At 48.3% G+C, this 22,932-nt stretch overlaps 1 protein-coding gene across 1 annotated transcript in view; it reads right to left on the bottom strand.

Moving 5' to 3' along the window:
• LOC148501761 (carboxypeptidase O-like) overlaps positions 1-22,327 on the bottom strand; it is a 31,077-nt gene extending 8,750 nt beyond the window's left edge. The window contains exons 1-6 of the mRNA XM_088450016.1: positions 22,213-22,327; positions 19,403-19,504; positions 15,792-15,896; positions 10,995-11,102; positions 4,971-5,061; positions 4,093-4,295 (exon numbers count right to left, since the gene is read on the bottom strand). Coding sequence (XP_088306142.1) covers positions 4,093-4,295; positions 4,971-5,061; positions 10,995-11,102; positions 15,792-15,896; positions 19,403-19,504; positions 22,213-22,323 — 720 coding nt within the window. The 5' untranslated portion in view covers positions 22,324-22,327. The remainder of the gene's footprint in view (positions 1-4,092; positions 4,296-4,970; positions 5,062-10,994; positions 11,103-15,791; positions 15,897-19,402; positions 19,505-22,212) is intronic.
• Positions 22,328-22,932: the final 605 nt, after the last annotated feature.

Here is a 22,932-nt window from a genome sequence, read left to right as displayed (position 1 = left end):
TGCCGCTTACGAGTGGCTCTGAATCAGGCCCATTGTTTCCTTCTTTCTCTGAGTAATATTAGACAGGAAAATAAAATACTATATAAGTGTTAGTTTCATGACTCCATGGTCCCTCTGACCTGAGTGCATTCACTGCATGGTTGGTGCAGGTTATCTAAGGTTTACTAAGATAGGAGTTCTATTAAGAAGTGATGTTGACCATAGCAACCAATCAGATTCTACTTCTCATTTATCTAGCATCTTCTAGAATGTAATACCTGGAATCTGATTGGTTGCTATGAGCAACATCACTTCTTAATAGAACTCCCATCTTAGTAAATTTACCCCTAAGCATCTATAGAGATTACTGGAGTCATCATGAATGCAATAAAATTGTGCATGATACATCTACGGTCTAAGAAGGGGGGGAGGGATTATTCTGCATAGGATAAAGTTATACTATCGTATATATAGACAACCATCATCAGACTAATTAGTTATAGCGTATGTCATACAGATAACTATGTTGCCGGTGCTCCCTCGAGTAGAATACTGTATACTAAAATATACGGGGTTGCATAAAGAAGCAAAAAGAAACACTCTTTTTGGGGCACTCTTATGCAATATGTAAGAAGTTATGTCAGTATTAATAATTCATTATTGAGTAGCGACCATGTTCAAAGATATACATTTAAAGCAATTATCCGCTTAAACATTATAGAGCGGAAATATTCTGAAAAGTTAAGAGATAGTCTCAAATATGTAAAATAATTGTAATCTATAATCGGGTAAGTCCTATCTTGTAAGCAGAGGGGTACAAAGGGACAATTACAGTACAGTACTCAGTGATTTGTGCACAAACAGTATCACGGGTGCCAAATAATTATTCTCTTAATTAAATACAGTTGTAAATATATGAGGTATTCTTCTAAGGCAGCTTAGCAGTTGACACAATACGCAGAGTGTAAGTACAAGCAGTTTTTATACAGCACGACGGCTGTCCTCACACAAATGCAAGAAATACGATAAATAATATGTTTTATGTGTTTCATGAAGCTTTTGTACCAACAAAATACATTTAATACATAGAATCAGTCATATTACTAGGAATGTACTTAACAGCAGGGAGAAAGTCGCTAAATTATAATCAGTAATTGGTGAATGCTTCAGGGGTAAATAACCCTATTATCATGTGTTTAAACAAGCAGATATAGGTGCGTGAGTCTTATTTCGGTGCCTCTTTACATACGTAATATTTCTAAGGGATAGATAATAGATATCACCAATCTATCACCAATAAGATGCAGTCAGTGCCTCTGCTGTCAGCCGATTTGCCTAGATATACTGTGGATGGATGATGAGAGAGCCCTCACTGCTGGTGATGATTAGAGTCAGATAACAAGGGCAGCTCCACCTGTCATTATTAAGTTAGATAATTCCTGTTACTCATAGAGCATTGCAGGGATCAAATGCATCAAAGATAGGGGAGACTATAAGTAGGGAGGTAAAAGATGTAACCTGTGGCATTCACCCAATTTCCTATGTAGCCCCTCAGCTGGCAGAGGACGTGTGTGGTAAACAACCGCAGTATGTACCCAATGAGAGGTGGGATGTACCGCATTGCAGATGCGATGCTTAGTATTTCCCGACCTTAATCCCTCACACACTCTTACATACACACCTGTTCATTATTTTTTATGTTGAAAAAAGAGGATATAGATCCACTTGTTAAACAGGAAGTGTTTGTTATACAGGAAGTGCCTCTGCACTCATTGTTCAGCATGACCTGATAACCTGACTACCTGACTCCGCCATGTCAGCATACATTTGTGTGTTAATCTATGTCTATGTCAGGACAGGTAAAAAAGACTCAACCTGCAGTTCTAAAAAAAAATACTTCCCCCTATATCGTATATCATTGGGCTTTCTCCAAGCTGAAAGCAATCCTTGCACCTGACACTTTCTGATGCTACACTACTGGAACACTAGGCTTCTCCTTAGTTGGTCACCTCTAGCTCGAGGATTTCCTTCCTTTCTAGGACTATCCTTTTTAGCTGCTGTATCTAAACTTATTATCCAGCCATTATGTTTCAGGACTAGAATAACTCTGGTTATAGTTTCCAGCGCACTTTGGGGGTGATTCAGCATTGCTCGCTAGTGCAATGCTGAACTCAGATTCACAATTATCGGTAATCTGTGCGTGTGCTGGATCCATTCTGCACGTGTGCAGAACGGGTCCTGCGAGATCGTACTCAGTTTCTTTGCCACGCATGCCGGCCAGCCTGCGTAATATGAGTGCAATGCTGAATCAACCCCAGAGATTGCACAACGGAACAGGCATGTATACAGAAGGCACCAAAAAAATAACAATAAAAAATTAAAAACACCTTCTTGCCCTGTACTAGATGAAAGGACAGGAAAAGAAGACACCGGAAGTACTGTAGGGAGGAGGAGCTATATATACACTTGCAGTGTGTTTCTTCTGTACCTGTCCTGATATGGAGGAGAAATCAACCCAGTGGTTCCCAAACTTGGTCCTCAAGGCACCCTAATAGTCCCGGTTTTTAGGCTATCCATGCTTAAGCACAGATTACCTAATCAGTACTGAATCACTAGCTGCTTGCAGGTCTCCACCAGTAGCCCCAGGTTTATATTGGGCATTAATTAGATACACTTTTAAACAATTTTTAAAGTAAAATATGCATTTACTATTAGGTTTATTTCCATGGGACTGATTCTGTATTGGCAGAAAAAGCAGTAACTTTGCGCTTTGGTAAGCCATGCTGCAGTACACGTGGGGGAGGAGGGGGTAGCTGTAATGTGCAGAGAGAGTTAGGTTAGGGAGGGAGGTGCCCAAACTGAAATCTAAATTACAGTGTAAAAATAAAGCTGCCCAGCATCTGTGGGCTACATGCAAAAGCAGTCAGTATTTACCCTGCATGCAAAAATAATAAACGCAAGTGCGCTCCTTGCATGGTTTGTACCAAAGACAAAGTTACCTGCATATAGACCATACAGGTCTACAGTATATAAGTCCTCATTCATGGAATGCTTGTGCCACAATATACAGGTCATCATGCGCACGCATCGCGCTGCTCTACGTTTTTCCGTCCTCTAGTGCAGCCGCCATCACTAGTATAGGCACTTACACCATAGTTGCCGACCTTGTGTAGACACTGTCGACACTTCGGGGGTCGGGCTTGGCAGAGGAGGGCAGGTCTGGGGGTGTGACAATGCAATCGCATCATTGTATCCCCTGCCCCCTGATTTGCAAAGCTGAGATTGTGGAGCGAGGGGCGGAGCCACAATGACACAACATGAATCTCGCCATCGGCTGCCTGGGCATCTGCGCCCTCAGCCCCCGGAAGACTTGTCCGCCTTTCCCGGTGGCCGGGAGACACCCAATTTTTGGAGCCTCCCAGCCATTCCCAAGAAAGTAAGCAAGAACCTACTTCATGCTGGTTGCAAAAGATCTGTGAGAAATAGGCGTCTCCTCGACACACATTGGACTCGCACCCATTAAACATCCATGACACTCCCAGGAGACGGTTTTCTACTCTGTGTGCGCCTGGCTGACACCCTGAAACAGCCGAGATCCGTACAGTGAAATGCCCAGTTTGGTAGAATTTACTAGGGGCGGCCACATTCATATATTTGTATCTGCGCCGCACTCAGAATAAGGCCCAATTTGTCCATCAGAGTATATTGCGTTTCTGTAACTAAAGGTCCTGCATGTGACGACAGAAGAAAGCCTGCCGATAGTCTGCCACCTGCCACAGAAGGGCACAGATATTGGCGTATCTATAATGGGTGCAGGGCGTGTGGTGCACACCAGCCCCTGGGTACAAGAGGGCCCACACAGCATACCCTGCACTCAAATAATTATCTAGCAGAGTCTAACTGCGCTGCCCCTCTTAATCCGCCCAGGGTCTGTAAGTGTGTCACCATTGCAGTATCCTTGGCACAGAACAAGGTAGATCCCTATTATGGGCTCCAGGCAAATATTGTTTGGTGTAATAAACGTGAAATCTGAGTTAGCGGAGCACAATTAGCAGTATATTATAAATATAAATCGTCTTTTAGGAATAAAATGAGAAATCCCGGGATACTTGCCATTTCATAATGATTCACATTTGGGAAATATTTATATCCATATGGCAGGAGAATATATTGTCCATAGGAATGGATGGAAAGGTACATGAGAATATTGGCTTTCATTGGTACCAAAAGATTGACCACCCCTTGTGTCTCCAACTCGGAAGCCGGGTTTGGTCCGGTGAATATTAAACTCTCACAGTCTGGCGACGACCCTGCGGCTGAACAAGGAATAGAGAGGAAATCATTAGCAGAAGTATCACTGTAATAATATTGTAGAGCAATTAATATTTGTCTCTTCTTGTTTGGCAGTGATAAATCATATTAGACTGCATTGTCCCCAATGGTAGGGCAGGGGAGACAGCCAACAAGGTTACATGGGGTGTTTTCTATTACTGGGCACCACAAAGAATGAAATGGGGCAAGGCAGATAGAGGTGGTATGAGGGGCTATTTTACAATTTCACTGTGGAGGAGTGTCTGCAGGGTTCAATGGGGCAAAAAAACATAACTACCCCAGGTCCCTAGAGTGTGATTTTACTGCCATTGCCCGCTGGGGTGCGGGGTGAGGTAATAGCAAACTACTTACCCCAAATGCCCAAATTGGGCCGTATTATGTAGGGAGTGGGGCCTGGAATTTAAGTGACACGTGGAGGGCTCTATCCACCCCTCCCTTCTATCAGTGCCAGTGGATTTATAATCTCTGGAGGTGGCATTGGGTTCTTCCTATGGTTGTGGTGAGATGAGTGTATGGTTTTCCTGCTTTTGCAGAACGTCAAGAGTAGACCTATATAAGCGATGCATGTAACGTTATGGTAAAATGTATTTATTTATTATGTTCTTGCACAGTGCATAGTGTACAGTAAATACTGTATAAAGCTACAGACTAGCACTTACTGCCCCAATGTGAATCAAAGTTCCGATTAAGGTCTACTCCAAAACAGGTCCCATTATTATGTGGTGAACGATTCTTTCTCCAGAGACGATCCTGAAAATGATGATGAGATATACAGTATATTTATCATTGCAATTAATAGTTTTTTAACTTTAACTAGGAATTTCACAAAGCCTCACGCGTAGCCAATAATACAGTACACTATCTTGATGGGGGAGGTTCTCCTATTGGCTTTATGTAGCGGGACCCCGACACATATCTAGGACCTCAGCTGATCATCGCCTGTTCCCACTCTATCAGATATCCCCAGCCAATCTATCACTTCTGACCAATGCAAGATGGGCCGATGGTTTATGGGCCGAACCAGTCGGCAGTCAGAGTCTGAGCTGCTTGGATGACTGGCCCAACAGCTCCACCTCCCAGCACCCAGCTCAGCGGGATGGATGTAAGGCGCTATGTGACATCATGGCGTAACACCACACATACTGGGGGAGGCTGGGAGTGTTTGTCACCTTGGTGGGCCTCTGTGTTTTAAATGCCAGGGAAGATTTGTTGTCCCAGTCCAGCCCTGTCCCCTGCTAAGGGAAATTTATATTTTAAGTAGTAAACTCATTTGAAAATACGTACAGTAAAAATACGTTGACACATTAAATGCCAAATTAGATTCAGTTTGGAGAACTTATTCTCTATCTCTATACATGTAAAAAAAAACCTTCTTCTTTCTAAAAAGACCCTAGCCTAGATACAGATACTCCAAATGCACGCACTGCAACATACAGGATGGGTGCACAGGGAGACTGATGTCTCAGAAAGATCTATATTAATAACTGATAAATTGCCTGGTGGTTATTTTTTATTTGATCGATCCTGGAGCCCTGATACAGTATATCAATGGGATCGATTCTAAAATCACATTGCTGGTGGCAATCTTCTAACCTGCTCTCGGCATCTATTCCTCCACAGTTCTTTTTTTTTTAACTGCACATGTGCAACCTGTCCCTGACTCCCAACTGCTCAGGTGCGACCTGTCCCTGACTCCCAACTGCTCAGGTGTGACCTGTCCCTGATTCCCAACTGCTCAGGTGTGACCTGTCCCTGACTCCCAACTGCTCAGGTGCGACCTGTCCCTGACTCCCAAATGCTCAGGTGCGACCTGTCCCTGACTCCCAACTGCTCAGGTGCGACCTGTCCCTGACTCCCAACTGCTCAGGTGCGACCTGTCCCTGACTCCCAACTGCTCAGGTGCGACCAGTCCCTGACTCCAAACAAACTGCTCAGGTGTGACCTGTCCCTAACTCCCAACTGCTCAGGTGCGACCTGTACCTGACTCCCTACTGCTCAGGTGCGACCTGTCCCTGACTCCCAACTGCTCAGGTGCGACCTGTCCCTGACTCTCAACTGCTCAGGAGCGACCTGTCCCTGACTCCAGACTGCTCAGGTGTGACCTGTCCCTGACTCCCAAATGATCAGGTGCGACCTGTCCCTGACTCGCAACTGCTCAGGTGCGACCTGTCCCTGACTCCCAACTGCACAGGTGCGACCTGTCCCTGACTCCCAACTGCTGCTCAGGTGCGACCTGTCCCTGACTCTCAACTGCTCAGGTGCGACCTGTCCCTGACTCTCAACTGCTCAGGTGCGACCTGTCCCTGACTCCCAACTGCTCAGGTGCGACCTGTCCCTGACTCCCAACTGCTGCTCAGGTGCGACCTGTCCCTGACTTCCAACTGCTCAGGTGCGACCAGTCCCTGACTCCCAACTGCTGCTCAGGTGCGACCTGTCCCTGACTCCCAACTGCTCAGGTGTGACCTGTCCCTGACTCCTAACTGCTCAGGTGCGACCTGTCCCTGACTCCCAACTGCACAGATGCGACCTGTCCCTGACTCCTAACTGCTCAGGTGCGACCTGTCCCTGACTCTCAACTGCTCAGGTGCGACCTGTCCCTGACTCTCAACTGCTCAGGTGCGACCTGTCCCTGACTCCCAACTGCTCAGGTGCGACCTGTCCCTGACTCCCAACTGCTGCTCAGGTGCGACCTGTCCCTGACTCCCAACTGCTGCTCAGGTGCGACCTGTCCCTGACTCCCAACTGCTGCTCAGGTGCGACCTGTCCCTGACTCCCAACTGCTGCTCAGGTGCGACCTGTCCCTGACTTCCAACTGCTCAGGTGCGACCAGTCCCTGACTCCCAACAGCTGCTCAGGTGCGACCTGTCCCTGACTCCCAACTGCTGCTCAGGTGCGACCTGTCCCTGACTCCCAACTGCTGCACAGATGCGACCTGTCCCTGACTCCCAACTGCTCAGGTGCGACCTGTCCCTGAATCCCAACTGCTCAGGTGCGACCTGTCCCTGACTCCAGACTGCTCAGGTGCGACCTGTCCCTGACTCCCAAATGATCAGGTGCGACCTGTCCCTGACTCCCAACTGCTCAGGTGCGACCTGTCCCTGACTCCCAACTGCACAGGTGCGACCTGTCCCTGACTTCCAGCTGCTCAGGTGCGACCTGTCCCTGACTCTCAACTGCTCAGGTGCGACCTGTCCCTGACTCTCAACTGCTCAGGTGCGACCTGTCCCTGACTCCCAACTGCTCAGGTGCGACCTGTCCCTGACTCCCAACTGCTCAGGTGCGACCTGTCCCTGACTCCCAACTGCTGCTCAGGTGCGACCTGTCCCTGACTTCGAACTGCTCAGGTGCGACCTGTCCCTGACTCCCAACTGCTGCTCAGGTGCGACCTGTCCCTGACTCCTAACTGCTCAGGTGCGACCTGTCCCTGACTCCTAACTGCTCAGGTGCGACCTGTCCCTGACTCCCAACTGCACAGATGCGACCTGTCCCTGACTCCTAACTGCTCAGGTGCGACCTGTCCCTGACTCTCAACTGCTCAGGTGCGACCTGTCCCTGACTCTCAACTGCTCAGGTACGACCTGTCCCTGACTCCCAACTGCTCAGGTGCGACCTGTCCCTGACTCCCAACTGCTGCTCAGGTGCGACCTGTCCCTGACTCCCAACTGCTCAGGTGCGACCTGTCCCTGACTCCCAACTGCTGCTCAGGTGCGACCTGTCCCTGACTCCCAACTGCTGCTCAGGTGCGACCTGTCCCTGACTCCAAACTGCTCAGGTGCGACCTGTCCCTGACTCCCAACTGCGACCTGTCCCTGACTCCCAACTGCTGCTCAGGTGCGACCTGTCCCTGACTCCCAACTGCTCAGGTGCGACCTGTCCCTGACTCCCAACTGCACAGGTGCGACCTGTCCCTGACTTCCAGCTGCTCAGGTGCGACCTGTCCCTGACTCTCAACTGCTCAGGTGCGACCTGTCCCTGACTCTCAACTGCTCAGGTGCGACCTGTCCCTGACTCCCAACTGCTCAGGTGCGACCTGTCCCTGACTCCCAACTGCTCAGGTGCGACCTGTCCCTGACTCCCAACTGCTGCTCAGGTGCGACCTGTCCCTGACTTCGAACTGCTCAGGTGCGACCTGTCCCTGACTCCCAACTGCTGCTCAGGTGCGACCTGTCCCTGACTCCTAACTGCTCAGGTGCGACCTGTCCCTGACTCCTAACTGCTCAGGTGCGACCTGTCCCTGACTCCCAACTGCACAGATGCGACCTGTCCCTGACTCCTAACTGCTCAGGTGCGACCTGTCCCTGACTCTCAACTGCTCAGGTGCGACCTGTCCCTGACTCTCAACTGCTCAGGTACGACCTGTCCCTGACTCCCAACTGCTCAGGTGCGACCTGTCCCTGACTCCCAACTGCTGCTCAGGTGCGACCTGTCCCTGACTCCCAACTGCTCAGGTGCGACCTGTCCCTGACTCCCAACTGCTGCTCAGGTGCGACCTGTCCCTGACTCCCAACTGCTGCTCAGGTGCGACCTGTCCCTGACTCCAAACTGCTCAGGTGCGACCTGTCCCTGACTCCCAACTGCGACCTGTCCCTGACTCCCAACTGCTGCTCAGGTGCGACCTGTCCCTGACTCCCAACTGCTAAGGTGCGACCTGTCCCTGACTCCCAACTGCACAGGTGCGACCTGTCCCTGACTCCCAACTGCTCAGGTGCGACCTGTCCCTGACTCCCAACTGCTCAGGTGCGACCTGTCCCTGACTCCCAACTGCACAGGTGCAAAAATTATTATCGAGTGAAAGGCCAAACTGTGTATGGCATCGCAGTGGATAATTTATGAATGCCCCTACAATGGCGTTCAAACGCACTGGCACGCCTGCGTTTCGCTGACCACCTCCCACAAACGGCACTTCCTGTCAATCACTCTGCGATGGGTCACTGTGATCGCAGTCCCGATCTCAGTGGCTGGTTGGTGCAAGTGCACTGCGAGGTATACGCATAAGCGGAACGCTGATTGCGTGCATAATGGCAGTTTGCGACCCTTGCTGAATCTGGCCCATAGCCACCTGTACAATTCTTTATGCCGTGGCTGCGGCTCTGGTGCCCTACGTCTGCTGCCAGACAGGTCGTACAAACAAAAATATTACTCTAGTTACCCCACGGCAATTTCCCATCTCATGTTTGGTGCAGAAAAGCTGTACATTGTATGTGTGGATATTGACAGCTTAGGCTTAGAACTAAATCATATTTTGTATATATATACTGTATATATATATTTTTTTTTCAGACAAAGGGCCTGATTCATGACTGATCACAACTGCAACAGTGTACGCAGATCGGCCGATGGTATGTACTGCGCATGCGCAGAGCTGTAGAGAGCCCTGGCGGGCCCAGGTACAGAGGGGGTGTGGCCTAATCACGGGATGCGTGGCCACGCCCCCTCCAGCAAAAAACAATAGCACTGTTACTCACAACTTTCTCTTTAAGCCCAATGGCAGCAGAGGCCATAATATAATAGCTGCATGTCATATAATAGCGTCCCCTCCCCAGAGCCCCTGTGGCCCCTGCTGCCTAGCCACTAAAATACTTTTATAGTCATACTTGCAGTCATTGTGAGAAGCCATGATGTCAGGCTATCCTGATTCCCGCGCGGCCATTGGCTGAGCCCAAGCTGTGGAGGCTCATGGGAGTTGTAGTTTGAACAGAAGGAAATGGCCGCAGTGTCACGGATACCGCACTGAGACAGAGGACTACACTTCCCGGCAGGCCCCGCGCCCTCACAGTCTGGGTGAGGAGGCCGGCAGGTAACTGTGTGAGAGTGAGAGGCAGCAGCTCTCTCAGAGGAGGTTATATGCGCGCCGGGTAGGGGGGTGCTGTAAGCCCCTCAGCCCGGTGCAAAGCCAGGGGGGGGCGTGATCAATGTGATCGCTCCCCCCTCACAGGCAAAGAGACTGCTGTGGCTGCTGCTCAGCACACGGTGTGCGGAGAAGGGAGGGGGAAGCGTCGCTGGACTCGGGCCCCTTCCGGGCCCCTCACGAAGCCTGGGCCCGGGTAAACATTACCCGCTCCCCCCCCTCTCGGCGCCCCTGCGCATGCGTATGCATCCCAGTGTGCATGCGTGACTTAGCATTGCGCTCGCTCTGCGATCACCTACGCAGATACAAAGCCATCGCAGACCGAGGGACGGGACGTCAGCATTTGGGGGCGGTGACGGGGGAGTTGTAGGAGTAACGCAGACGTGCCTGTCTGTTTGAACGCTGTTACTTGGGCGTGCATACATTAGCCACCGTGACGGCAGACGTAGCTTGAGTACTCACTGCGTGCGATGAGGTTAGCAAGTTCTGAGTAGGGTCAGACCTGCTGTATTGTGCGCGAGGGGCCGATGTTACTCGAGTACTGCAAAGTATTATGGTTGTGAGATAGCGGCAGTGGGCGTCTCTATGCTGACTATGCGATGGCTTTTCTATTGCACTCATTAGCATATTTTCGCAGCAGACCTACGTGAGTAATCGCAGCCGCGATCACAATAGCGACCCATAATGAATAAGGCCCAAAGATCAATTTGACATCATCGTTGAAGTAATTCACAGAAGAGGACATTGAATATCATATTTCTGAGATACTTATTCAATTACCAATAATGAACCTATCCGACATTATAATATCCACCAACATATATCAGAATCTTACTGTTGTAAAGGTAAAAATGTATCCGTCAATGTTTAGCACCGGTACAACATAGAGATCAATCTGCTTCAGGAGCTTTTTTATTAAAGGTTGGTTCTGTCTTGCAATAATCTGAAATATAATATAAAATAAAGTGAATGAGGTTTTGGGTAAAACATGGTGGGTGGACAATGCATTTTGGTTATTAGCGTACAACATTTTTAATGAGCGGTCAGTTGCGGTTTAATCATTATGTGTGATGTCATAAACTGCGCTTTTGTGAAATCTCCAGTTTGTCAGCCATCTACTCTCTAACCATCAGATTAACTCAGAGATTCCCAAACCTTGCCATTACAGTCCAGGAGTTAAGGATATCTATGCTTGAGCCCAGATATTTAAATCAAATTGACTGAAGTACTAATTAAGGCCCTGATTCAGAGCCGGACGCTCTGACCAGAGCGCTCGCTCTGAATCAGGGCCCACCTCCATTAAAATGGAGCGTCCTCCTGGACGCTCGTATAGCTGTGGGACACCACCCACAGCATATACGAGCGTCCAACAAGATGGTCGCGATGGTCTTGACCATTGCGACCATCGGACTTGCGAGTGAAACTCTGTGGTCTAGTGATGTCAGTGGGGCCGGCTTCAGACGGTAGGCGTTCCCATAGGAACGCCTCCGTCTGGCAGGCACGCCCCCGGAACGCCCACCAAAGGGGGCGTGCTCTCAATCAACATCGACAGCACGCCCCCTTTGGTGCGAGACCCGGAGCGATGGAAAGTCCTTCGCTCGCTCGGTCTCGCACATGCGCACGACCGAGCTCCCTCCGTCGTGCGCATGCGCAGTGGGGACCATCGACCCACTTGCGAGCGTACTGCTGCTCGCGAGTGGGTCTGAATGACCCCCTAAGTCACCTGTGCTGAAGCATGGATAGCCTTAAAACCTGGACTGTAATGGCGGAGTTTTGGAAACTCTAGATTAACTAAAGACCAAAACTCTTCCAAAATGTCACATTAGCTCAGAAGTTCCCAAACGTGGTCCTCAAGGCTCCCCAACTGTTCAGGTTTTAGAGATTTCCATGGTTGAACACAGGTGACTTAATTAGTACCTCAGTCAATTTGATTTAATCACCTGTGCTATACCATGGATATCTCTAATACTGGAACTGTTGGGGAGCCTTGAGGACCACGTTTGGGAACCTCTGCATTAGATGATGATTTAGTCCTGATCTTTTGTTACGCAGGGCCGCTCAGAGGGGGGTGACATTATAAATGTCAACAAAACATACTGTCCCTTTAATGTAATAATGAACTAATGATTCACTCCCCCTTACTGTAATAATAAATAAATTGGGCCCCTTAGTCCATGAAATAAATATATGTATACCTTATGACATTAATGTTTCACAATAATCATACGCAGTTTGAAAACCGCCCAAAAAAGCTATTTCTAGTACATTTCCTGCATTGAATGCTAAGGTTTCCTGTCTCTTTTGAAACAACTTTGACATAAACAATATAAGAGCTTTGCTGAAAGTGGTATAAATAAATAAATCCTGAACCCTACAGTCGCTTATTATCTGGGGGTGACATAGTTTGCCCGATCTGATGCACAGTTATTACATTGCTGAAGTAGCAGAGTATTACTAAAACCCTTTAAAATCAATGCAAAATGTTTAAGCAAATAGATCCGAATAGGTAAAAAGTAAGTGTAAAAAAGTGAGTTACACAATATAGTGCCCCTATAACCTAAGAGACAGAGGGCCTGATTCAGAGCCAGATGCTCTGACAAGAGCGCTCACTCTGAATCAGGGCCGTCCTTCTGTTTTTTTAGAGCGGCCTCCTAGTTGCTCGCATAGCTGTGGGTGACCACCCACCATCGGGCTTGTGACGACACCCTTGTGGTAGGGTCTCGTTACCGCAAGCCCCAGAGTGCTTTCGGCTCTAACAGAGCCGAAAGCACTCCCACTGATATCATGTCAGTGGGGCCGACCCCAGACGGTAGGCGTTCCCATGGGAACACCTCCGTCTTGGCAGCCATGCCCCCGGCCCACCCACCAAAGGGGGCATGCTGTCACTCAACATCGACAGCACGCCCCCTTTGTTGCGAGACCCGGAGCGACGGCTTGCCCGTCGCTATCCGGGTCTCGCGCATGCGCACGACGGAGCTGGCTCCATCGTGTGCATGCGCTCTGGGCCACCATCGACCGGGTTGCGAGCGCTCAGTGCTCGCGACCGGGTCTGAATCAGGCCCAGAACGACCTACAGATAAGTCCTCATCTGCTGTTGCTGAACTTGCGCCAAATAGCCCCTGGTAGTGACAAAACCACTATGTATGGCGTATAGACATTGGGTGTGTGACTGAGGACACATCTGTAGTCATGCAATGGGAGCTATTAAATGTCACTGTTTAATGTTACAATAATACAGTGATCTCCCTTTTACACCTAAATCCCAGGTCCAGCCCGGGACACTGAACACGGGTTTCAAGCCATGTCATAGCAGCTTGAACCCCATTTACACCACAGGTTGAACGCGGAATATTGCTGGAGCTTTCCTGTGCCGGCACTTGGAAATTACATAGTCTCCAAGCGCTGAAGATGTGGCTCTCCCTATGCCAGTGATTCCCAACCTCGATCCTCATTGCACACTAACAGTCCCAGGGTTGTCTTAACAGCAGTGTGGGCCCTGGGCAAAACAATGCACTGGGGCCCTTACTCACCAATTCACGGGAAAAAAATTAAATGGTGAATAAAATTAAACCCTCCTGCATGCCCATCAGACCCCCCACACATGCAGAGAGACTCTGTCTGACTGGTCTGAAGCTGGCGGATGAAATGAAACTGGGACTGAGGAGAGTACTTGTAACCGGGAGGGGGATGGGGTGGGGGAGGTTAGATTAGTATACAGTGCACCGGCGGCCGGCTTATAAAAATATAACAAATTTACCAACTGGCCGCGGCTGCAGGGGGGGCGGGTTGGCGAGCTCTACAAGCTTCGGGCCCTTGGGAAACTGCCCAACAAGCCCAATGGAAGAGATGGCCCTGAACAGTCCTGGTTTTAGTGATATCCATGATTGTGCACAGATGGCTAAATCAATTTAACTGAGGTACTAATGAAGTCACTTGTGCTCAGCTATGACTATCCCTAAGACCTAGACTGTTAGTATGCCTTGAGGACCGTGATTGGGAACCCCCACCCTAAGCAGTGAATGGGACCCTGGTCGGATGACCATTTACACTGCCTGGTAATACGGGTCCTTCTCGGAACAACCCGGGTAACTAGTTGGGATGGATTCCCAGGTCACTGGACCCAGGTTAACCCTTTTACACTGAGCCACGACCCGGGTTAACCTGGCAATAACTCAGATAACTTCAGAAAATACAAAATGGCTTATAGTTCCTCGCCCAAGTTATAGACATTTTTAATGAGTTTTTGTTTTATGTTTTTACAGATTGTCTTCAGTAAAATATTGTAACATCCAACAGTTGTCTGTACGGATCCCCGAAGCAGCGGTTCCCAAACGCACAGCACACTCTGATGGATGTTAGGCGGACGAGCCACGCGCTGCCTGTAGCCTCACAGCGAGGTGTAAAGAAAGGACCATAAAATGTTACCTATACAGTAGTTGCACAAAACGGATTTCTGTGGGGAGATAAGATGGTTGCTAGGCAATGTGACCTCATATGTTATCTGTTGCCCTGGGGAGATGCATCAAACCATGGAGAGAGACAAAGTGGAGCAATTGCCCAAAGCAACCAATCAGCTTCTAACTGTCATTTCCAGGAATGTGCTAGAGAAATGACAGTTAGAAGCTGATTGGTTGCTTCGGGCAATTTTTTCTGAGTATTTCAACTGAAAACTCTTAGCGTCAATTCAGTGCGAAGTTCCCTCTGCGCACCCAGCTGGTTATTACGGTGGGAAACAAATAGCTAATTTCTACTTGCACCTCTAAGCGAGGTTTTCCTGCCAGATGATCCGCATTGTATTAGGATGTGAGGTTCCAACCAAACCTCGAAGCTGTTTGACTAACCATCTAGACCTAGGGGTGCTGTGAACAATTTCAGGGGTCTGAGGGCCTGATTCAGACCCGCTTGCTAGGCTGCGTTCGCACGCAGCCTGCCAATATTTGTAAACTGCACATGCATCGCAGTGTGTGTGCACGAACTAGTCCATGCGATCGGGAAGCGTTAGCTCACAGCGCATAGCCACCTTGCTAGAATGAATGACAGGACGTGCCGTTTGTGGGTGGTGACAGGGGGTGGTCAATGGAAACCGAGGTGTGGTGGTGCAAACGCAGGCGTGCCTGAGCATCTTAACGCCGTTTCAGAGGCGTGCATAATTAAGACGCAGCATCAGTACACGTCACATGGTTGTTTTATACACTGTAGCACTCGCAGTGCTTGCGGTAGGGTATGGTCAGCCACAATCGCTGCGTTCGCTTCCGATGGTACTCGATGTTACCAACGGTTGCACACACTTCCTGGAGATGACATGCATAAGTGGGCATGTTAAGACAAGCTGGTGGGCGTCTAATTACACACCGCGATCGCACGCCAAGACAGAGTGGGCATGCTAATGCCTTGCCGTGCAATTGCGGGATTTGCATACTGTCGCTGCGTGAGAACGCATCTAGTGAGCGGGTCTGAATCGAGCCCTGAGAACCAAGAAAGTTTGGGAACCACTACCCTAAGCCACTTATAACAGCTGTGATATACTGTAACAAAGGTTTAGTATTTGGTGGCAACATCCACTTTCCTGTGACAATAATGGAGGGCTGATTATTAAATAGTTACGTATCAATTCATATACTGGAAATTGTACCTCTTTCACAAACCACTGGCAGTAGGCGACAGCGATCCACTCTCGAGCATGTATGCCGCAGTCCATGAATATAACTTTCTTTGTCTTGACTGACGGCAATCCGATCTGCAAACAACACAGGTATATATATACCTAGCTGAGATGGGGATGCAGGATATGCACACAGACTTTTACAGCAAAAACCTGATTGTAAATAAAGTATGATTGTTTTTTCTTTTAAACAACTATGGGCCTGATTCAGACCCACTCGCGAGCGGCTGTCCGCTCGCAAGTGGGTCGATGTTATGCACTGAGCATGCGCACGACGGAGGGAGCTCCGTCGTGCGCATGCGCCAGACGCGACGAGCGAAGGAAAGTCCTTCGCTCGTTGTGTCCGATCAAAGGGGGCGTGCTGTCAATGTTGATTGACAGCACGCCCCCTTTGGTGGGCATGCCGGGGGCATGCCTCCCTGACGGGGGCATTCCCACGGGAACGCCTCCCGTCAGAAGCCGGCCCACTGACATCACTAGTGATAGTGGGAGTGATTTTGGCTCTGATAGAGCCAAAATCACTCCGGAGCTTGCGGTTGAAAACCTCAACCGCAGGCTCCGGCTCGCAATTTCGATGGTCGCGATGGTCTCGACCATCGCGGCCATCACCAAGCACGCTCGTATAGCCTGTGGGTGGTGACCAACAGCTATACGAGCGTCCAGGAGGACGCTCCATGAAAATGGAGCCCGGCCCTCATTCAGAGCGTGCGCTCTGCTCAGAGCGTACGGCTCTGAATGAGGGCCTATGAGCCATATTCAATTTGGGGCTAAATGTCGGAATCGGAGATAATTTATCGTCGATGACGTCATCTTTGCCTATTTCAATTATCCTCGTATTCAATTTCAAAAACTTTTTGCAGGTTCGAAAAGTCTTTGCAGAAAACGGGGATAACTTTTCACCACTAAAATAGGTGGCGAATAAAAGTGCAGAATTGGGGTTTAGGGGTGCAGGCTTAAAAAAAATAACCTGCACCCCTTTTTTTGACACAGATTGTTATAAGGGGGCATTCCCAAGGGTGCAGGCTAATTTTTTTAAGCCTGCACCCCTAAACCCCAATTCTGCACATTTTTTTTCACCAGCTAAAGGCTGGCTAATATTTATCCCCGTTTTTTTACATTGACTTTTCGCACCGGTCGAAAAGTCAATGTACTTGAATACGGGGATAATTGAAATAGGCGAAAATGACGTCATCGGCGAAAAATTATCGCCGATTCCAAAATTTTGCCCCAAATTGAATACGGACCACAATCGCAGTGGTCTTCTGCACTAGGATAGGTGACACCAATTTAATAATGGCTGTTGTGGGCCTAAGTACAGTATTATAGTAAATATCAGAATATTAGAGGATATTTGAGAACCAAATACATATATAAAAAAAATCTAAGTAAAGTGATAATTTCTCCCAAACGGCGCGGAAGTATATTAGTATACGTGCTCGTACTAGGAATCGCCTTATGCTGGCCTATCACCCTGAGGATTCCAAAATCACTGGTGTTAATAAATGATGGAAATATATGGCGAGGCATAGCTCGCTATGGGCAATTGTCGCCCGTCTGTGCATGCGTATGCGTCACAGTGCACGTGAGCAAGCCGGTCACTGCGATCGGGAATCGTGCGCTCGTAGCACATAGACTGAGCGCTATTATGAGTGACAGATAGCGCCGTTTGTAGGTGGTAACAGGGGAAGGACCAGGAAACGGGGGAGTTGATGTGCGAACGCAGGCGTGTCTGAGAGTCAAAAAGCCGTTCTTTGGGCGTGCATAAATTAGCATGGAGGCGTCATTGTACACATCACCTGGTTGTATTTCAGCCTGCAGTGAGCACAGTGCTTGCGGCGGAGTAGGGTCTACCTTAAGCGCTGCGAGCAGCTACGATGGCTCTCGATGTTACTGATTAATCATACACTTCCTGGAGATGACGTGTGCTAAGAGAGAAAAGTGGGCGTCTTTATACCGGCGTGCGCTCACTCTGTCGTCGCTCTCTAAGAAATCGAGGGAGTCCTTTAGCCTGGCTGTGCGATTGCGGCATTTGCATACCCGGACCCTTTTGGCTGTGAGAGGGTGGAGCTTAGCGTCCTGGTCTGAATAAGGCCCAGAGTGCCTGGAGTCAGTTGACCAAGGTTTGCACTGGAATATTTATAATGGCTGCAGGGCACACCTGTGCACCCATAGAAAATACCTACCTTGCGGACAATGCAGGCAAAATCACAAGAGAAACTGGTGCTGGTGAAATTTTCCTAGTGATACTATATGGGCTTGCATAGTACACTCCTGCACAACGCCAGAGTCTTCACTAATTACGGGCCGGTGTGAGAGGGGCCACACCGAATATTGGGCCTGATTCAGAGCCGCTCGCAAAAAGCGAGTGCTCGCTCTGAATCAGGGCATGTGTGTTTTTTTCATTTTGTTTCGGCCTCTTGGCCGCTCGCATAGCTGTGGGTTACCACCCACAGCTTATGCGAGCGGCCATGATGATGGTCACGATGGTCAAGACCATCGTGACCATCGGGCTTGCGATGAGACCCTTGTGGTAGGGTCTCATTGCCGCAAGCCCCAGTGGACTTCCTGCACTCTTAGAGCAGGAAGTCCACCTACTGACATCACTAGTGATGTCAGTAGGGCCGCCCACAAACGGCAGGCATTCCTGCAGGAATGCCTCCGTTTGCTCAGCCACCCCCCTTCCCCGCCTTCCAAACGGGGCAGCTGTCAATCAACATAGACAGCTGCCCCTTTTGGATGCGAGCGCCAGAGCGAGTGATTTTTGCGCTCGCTCCGGGGCTCGTGCATGCGCACTAAGCCACCATCGACCCGCCTGCGAGTGCATAGCGCTTGCGAGCGGGTCTGAATCAGGCCCATTGCACACAGGCCTCCCTTCCCAATTAGGTAAGTTGGAACATTGTTAAAAATGAATGTAAGCGAGATTTCTGAGGGCCTGGGGAGCTTAGCTGAGGGCCTGGGGAGCTGGGCTAAGGGCCTGGGGAGCTGGGATGAGGGCCTGGGGAGCTGGGATGAGGGCCTGGGGAGCTTAGCTGAGGGCCTGGGGAGCTTGGATGAGGGCCTGGGGAGCTTGGATGAGGGCCTGGGGAGCTTAGCTGAGTTAGATTACAGAGGTGCTAAAGTGGTGGGTGAAGGGGTGCAGATAATTCGGTCATGGTTTAAAAGAGGGAAAGTGTTAAAGAACTAGGGAATGGAACAACATCAGCTGTAAACAAAATACTACGTATTGGTGCAAGAAGTGTCTATTATATGGCTTAAACAACTTCCCCTCTGGTCACATATGAGAGAGCGAGGAATCAGAACTGATATAGGATGAAAATATTAATTCATGCTCCTTAAACCTTCATTGTGCCACAAAGTTTGCAATGATCTGCAGTATATTATGAAAGACATTACCAAGAGTACTTAACTTGGAAATGGCTAAAAATAGCAAAAATTTACTTTCCCTTAAACAGAGGACTAAAACATAAAATTGTCATGCATGTAAAATGGGGTATGTAATATGCCGCATGTAATATGGCGCATGTAATATGGGGCTTGTAATATTGCACATATAATATGGTGCATGTACGCCTGTGACTTACTTTGAAGTAATAGATGGGATGCTCCTCGTATGTATGTCCCAGAAGATGTTTTGTCAGTAAATTACTATGTTTATCTTTAATCAGATCCATCCAGGTATCAATCTGTAATAATGTAGATGCTATTAGCAGTTACCTATATTATGTCTTACATATATTACTGAAAGCAGTTTACATTTCTATACTATCTATATATATCATATCTATCTATCTATCTATCTATCTATCTATCTATCTATCTATCTATCTATCTATCTATCTATCTATCTATCAATCAATCTATCTCATTTCTATATACTGTATCTATCTCCTATCTATCTATCTATCTATCTATCTATCTATCTATCTATCTATCTATCTATCTATCTCATTTCTATATACTGTATCTATCTCATATCTATCTATCTTACTATCTATCTATCTATCTATCTATCTATCTATCGCACATCTATCTTTCTATCTATCCAGAGCCGTAACTAAACTTTTTGGTGCCCTGTGCCAGAGAGGGACATAAGAGAGTGCACCTGAAAAAGTGCCATGGTCTCATGGGGAAGGGCCAGGGAAGAGATAGGGGAGGCCAGGAGATGCTGGGGATAAATAGGGACATAATATAGTGCACCTGAGAGAGGGCCATGGCCTCATGGGGAAGGGCCAGGGAAGAGATAGGAGAGGCCAGGAGATGCTGGGGATAAATAGGGACATAATATAGTGCACCTGAGAGAGGGCCATGGCCTCATGGGGAAGGGCCAGGGAAGAGATAGGGGAGGCCAGGAGATGCTGGGGATAAATAGGGACATGATATAGTGCACATGAGAGAGGGCCATGGCCTCATGGGGAAGGGCCAGGGAAGAGATAGGAGAGGCCAGGAGATGCTGGGGATAGATAGGGACATAATATAGTGCACCTGAGAGAGGGCCATGGCCTCATGGGGAAGGGCCAGGGAAGAGATAGGGGAGGCCAGGAGATGCTGGGGATAAATAGGGACATAATATAGTGCAACTGAGAGAGAGGGCCATGGCCTCATGGGGAAGGGCCAGGGAAGAGATGGGGAGGCCAGGAGATGCTGGGGATAAATAGGGACATGATATAGTGCACCTGAGAGAGAGGGCCATGGCCTCATGGGGAAGGGCCAGGGAAGAGATAGGGGAGGCCAGGAGATGCTGGGGATAAATAGGGACATAATATAGTGCACCTGAAAGAGGGCCATGGCCTCATGGGGAAGGGCCAGGGAAGAGATAGGAGAGGCCAGGAGATGCTGGGGATAAATAGGGACATAATATAGTGCACCTGAGAGAGGGCCATAGCCTCATGGGGAAGGGCCAGGGAAGAGATAGGAGATGCCAGGAGATGCTGGGGATAAATAGGGACATAATATAGAGCACCTGAGAGAGGGCCATGGTCTCATGGGGAAGGGCCAGGGAAGAGATAGGGGAGGCCAGGAGATGCTTGGGATAAAAGAAGAGGAAGCTACATGTGAGAATGATAATAAACAGGAAAAGTGACAGGTCCAAACAGCGTTCCCTGCTGTGCCATGGCACTGGTCGCTCTACCCTAGTTACGGCCCTGTATCTATCTATATATCTCATATCTATCTATTTATCTAACTATCTATCTATCACCTATCTATCTGTCTATCTATCTATCTATCTGTCTATCTCAGAGGTTCCCAAAGTCCGCCATTACAGTCCACGTTTTAGGGATATCCAAGCTTGAGTCCAGATGGTTAAATCAAATGGATTGAGGTACTAATTAAGTCACCTGTGCTCAAGCATGGATATCCCAATAACGTGGACTGTAATGGTGGACTTTGGTAACCTCTAATCTATCTATTGTGAAAAGGTCGGGGTAGTTGGTCCCTCTCCTGGGGTAGATGGACACCACCTTACACACAGCAGCCAGGAAACAGCACTCCAGTCATGGATTTTCGTGCAAGCTGGACGGTGCCAGTTTTTATTGTGCAATTTCAACAATCAAATAAACAAAACATAAGCTCCCTATCTAACAGAACACTAAACAAAATCCCCATCCACAGTACCTTCTGGTTTACAGCCAACAGTGTCTGAGAGCAAGCTAACCTCCAGCCTGCTCTCCCAGGTGTGAGACACTCAGCTACAACTGAACACAGCTTAAATCAGCCAGGTCCAGGTGTAAGCCCTAACGAGCCTGCTACCAGGCTGAAAGGCCCAAAACCTGGAGTGGCCTGTGGATGGAGCCCTCTCTCTCCTCACATCCACACCAGGACCCAAACTGGCTTTTCCAAAAGCCAATACTCTCGTCTGTTTACAAAACAGACTTCTCCTGGGGTTTTTTAGAACACATAGGCCAAAAACCTAGGACAAACATACCTGCCATTGACCACTTTGCCAGTGCTTCTATCTATCTATCTATCTATCTATCTATCTATCTATCTATCTATCTATCTATCTATCTATCTATCTATCTATCTATCTATCTATCTATCTATCCATCTATCCATCTATCTGTCCATCTATCTATCTATCTATCTATCTATCTATCTATCTATCTTTCTATCTAATATCTATCTCACATCTATTTGTCTGTCTATCTATATTATATCTATCGATCTCACATCTATCTATCGATCTATCAATCAATTGATCGATCCATTGATTGACCCATCTATAATTTGCGCTATGTCGATAATGACTATGCAGTTATGTGTGCGCCAAGCTGCCAATGCACCATTTACTACAAAGAAACATCCAAACTATGAAACACTGTACTATGTATCTATGCTGCTGTGAGGTCGTACAGTCCTCAGTCCATAATGTTTATCACAGCTCCTTGCTCACCTCCTCCATCGGGTGATACTCGGTATATGTGTATGTGTCCAGTGATATCGCCCTTCCTTTTTTCTGACTCACAGGTTGGCTGTCAATCAGCTTCTGCATATCTTCTATCATGATCCTGGAGAGGAACATCAGCATCAGAATGTGCGATGAGGACACTTATTCCAGCTCCTCTCCCACTGATTACTCTTTGCGTCTGTGTCTGCTTATTTCCATGTTCTCTTTGTATTTATATATTAATGGCCAGGTAATTTAACCAATGCATGTAAGTGCTACCTCTGCCACCCTTACTAACAAGTCCAATGACTTATTACAGCCAGGTCCTGGTTATTAGTTATTATTATTAGTATTAGTATACTGCTAATGAGTGCTTCTCTGCAGCTACAGTGGTGTAAGAGGTAGCTGTGACCAGGGTACCCTCCCTCTCATTAGGCAAGTTCTCTTTGCCCTATATGGTTTACCTGTGCTCTACATGGAGATTGGGCTCAGTAGCACTATGACAATAAGGAGGAGGGGGGTGTTCGCAGCTCGTGATGCCTCTGTGTCTTTTGGCCAACAACTATTTGCTAATTCTATCTATGGCTGGAGCTTGGAGTTGTAATGCTTTCTTAATTGCCCATTTGTTTATGTATGTAATGAATAAAACTGTGACCTTATAACACCACTCACTGTGTCTGTGTATTTATTGGAGGTTTAAGTTCTTAAGGCTTAGGACGGGATGTA

Source organism: Taudactylus pleione, unplaced genomic scaffold, assembly GCF_031769625.1.
Source record: "Taudactylus pleione unplaced genomic scaffold, aTauple2 ptg000503l, whole genome shotgun sequence".
NCBI classification, from domain to species: Eukaryota; Metazoa; Chordata; class Amphibia; order Anura; family Myobatrachidae; genus Taudactylus; species Taudactylus pleione.
Note: the sequence above shows the minus strand (reverse complement) of the source record. Positions and strands in the feature narration are given on the sequence as shown.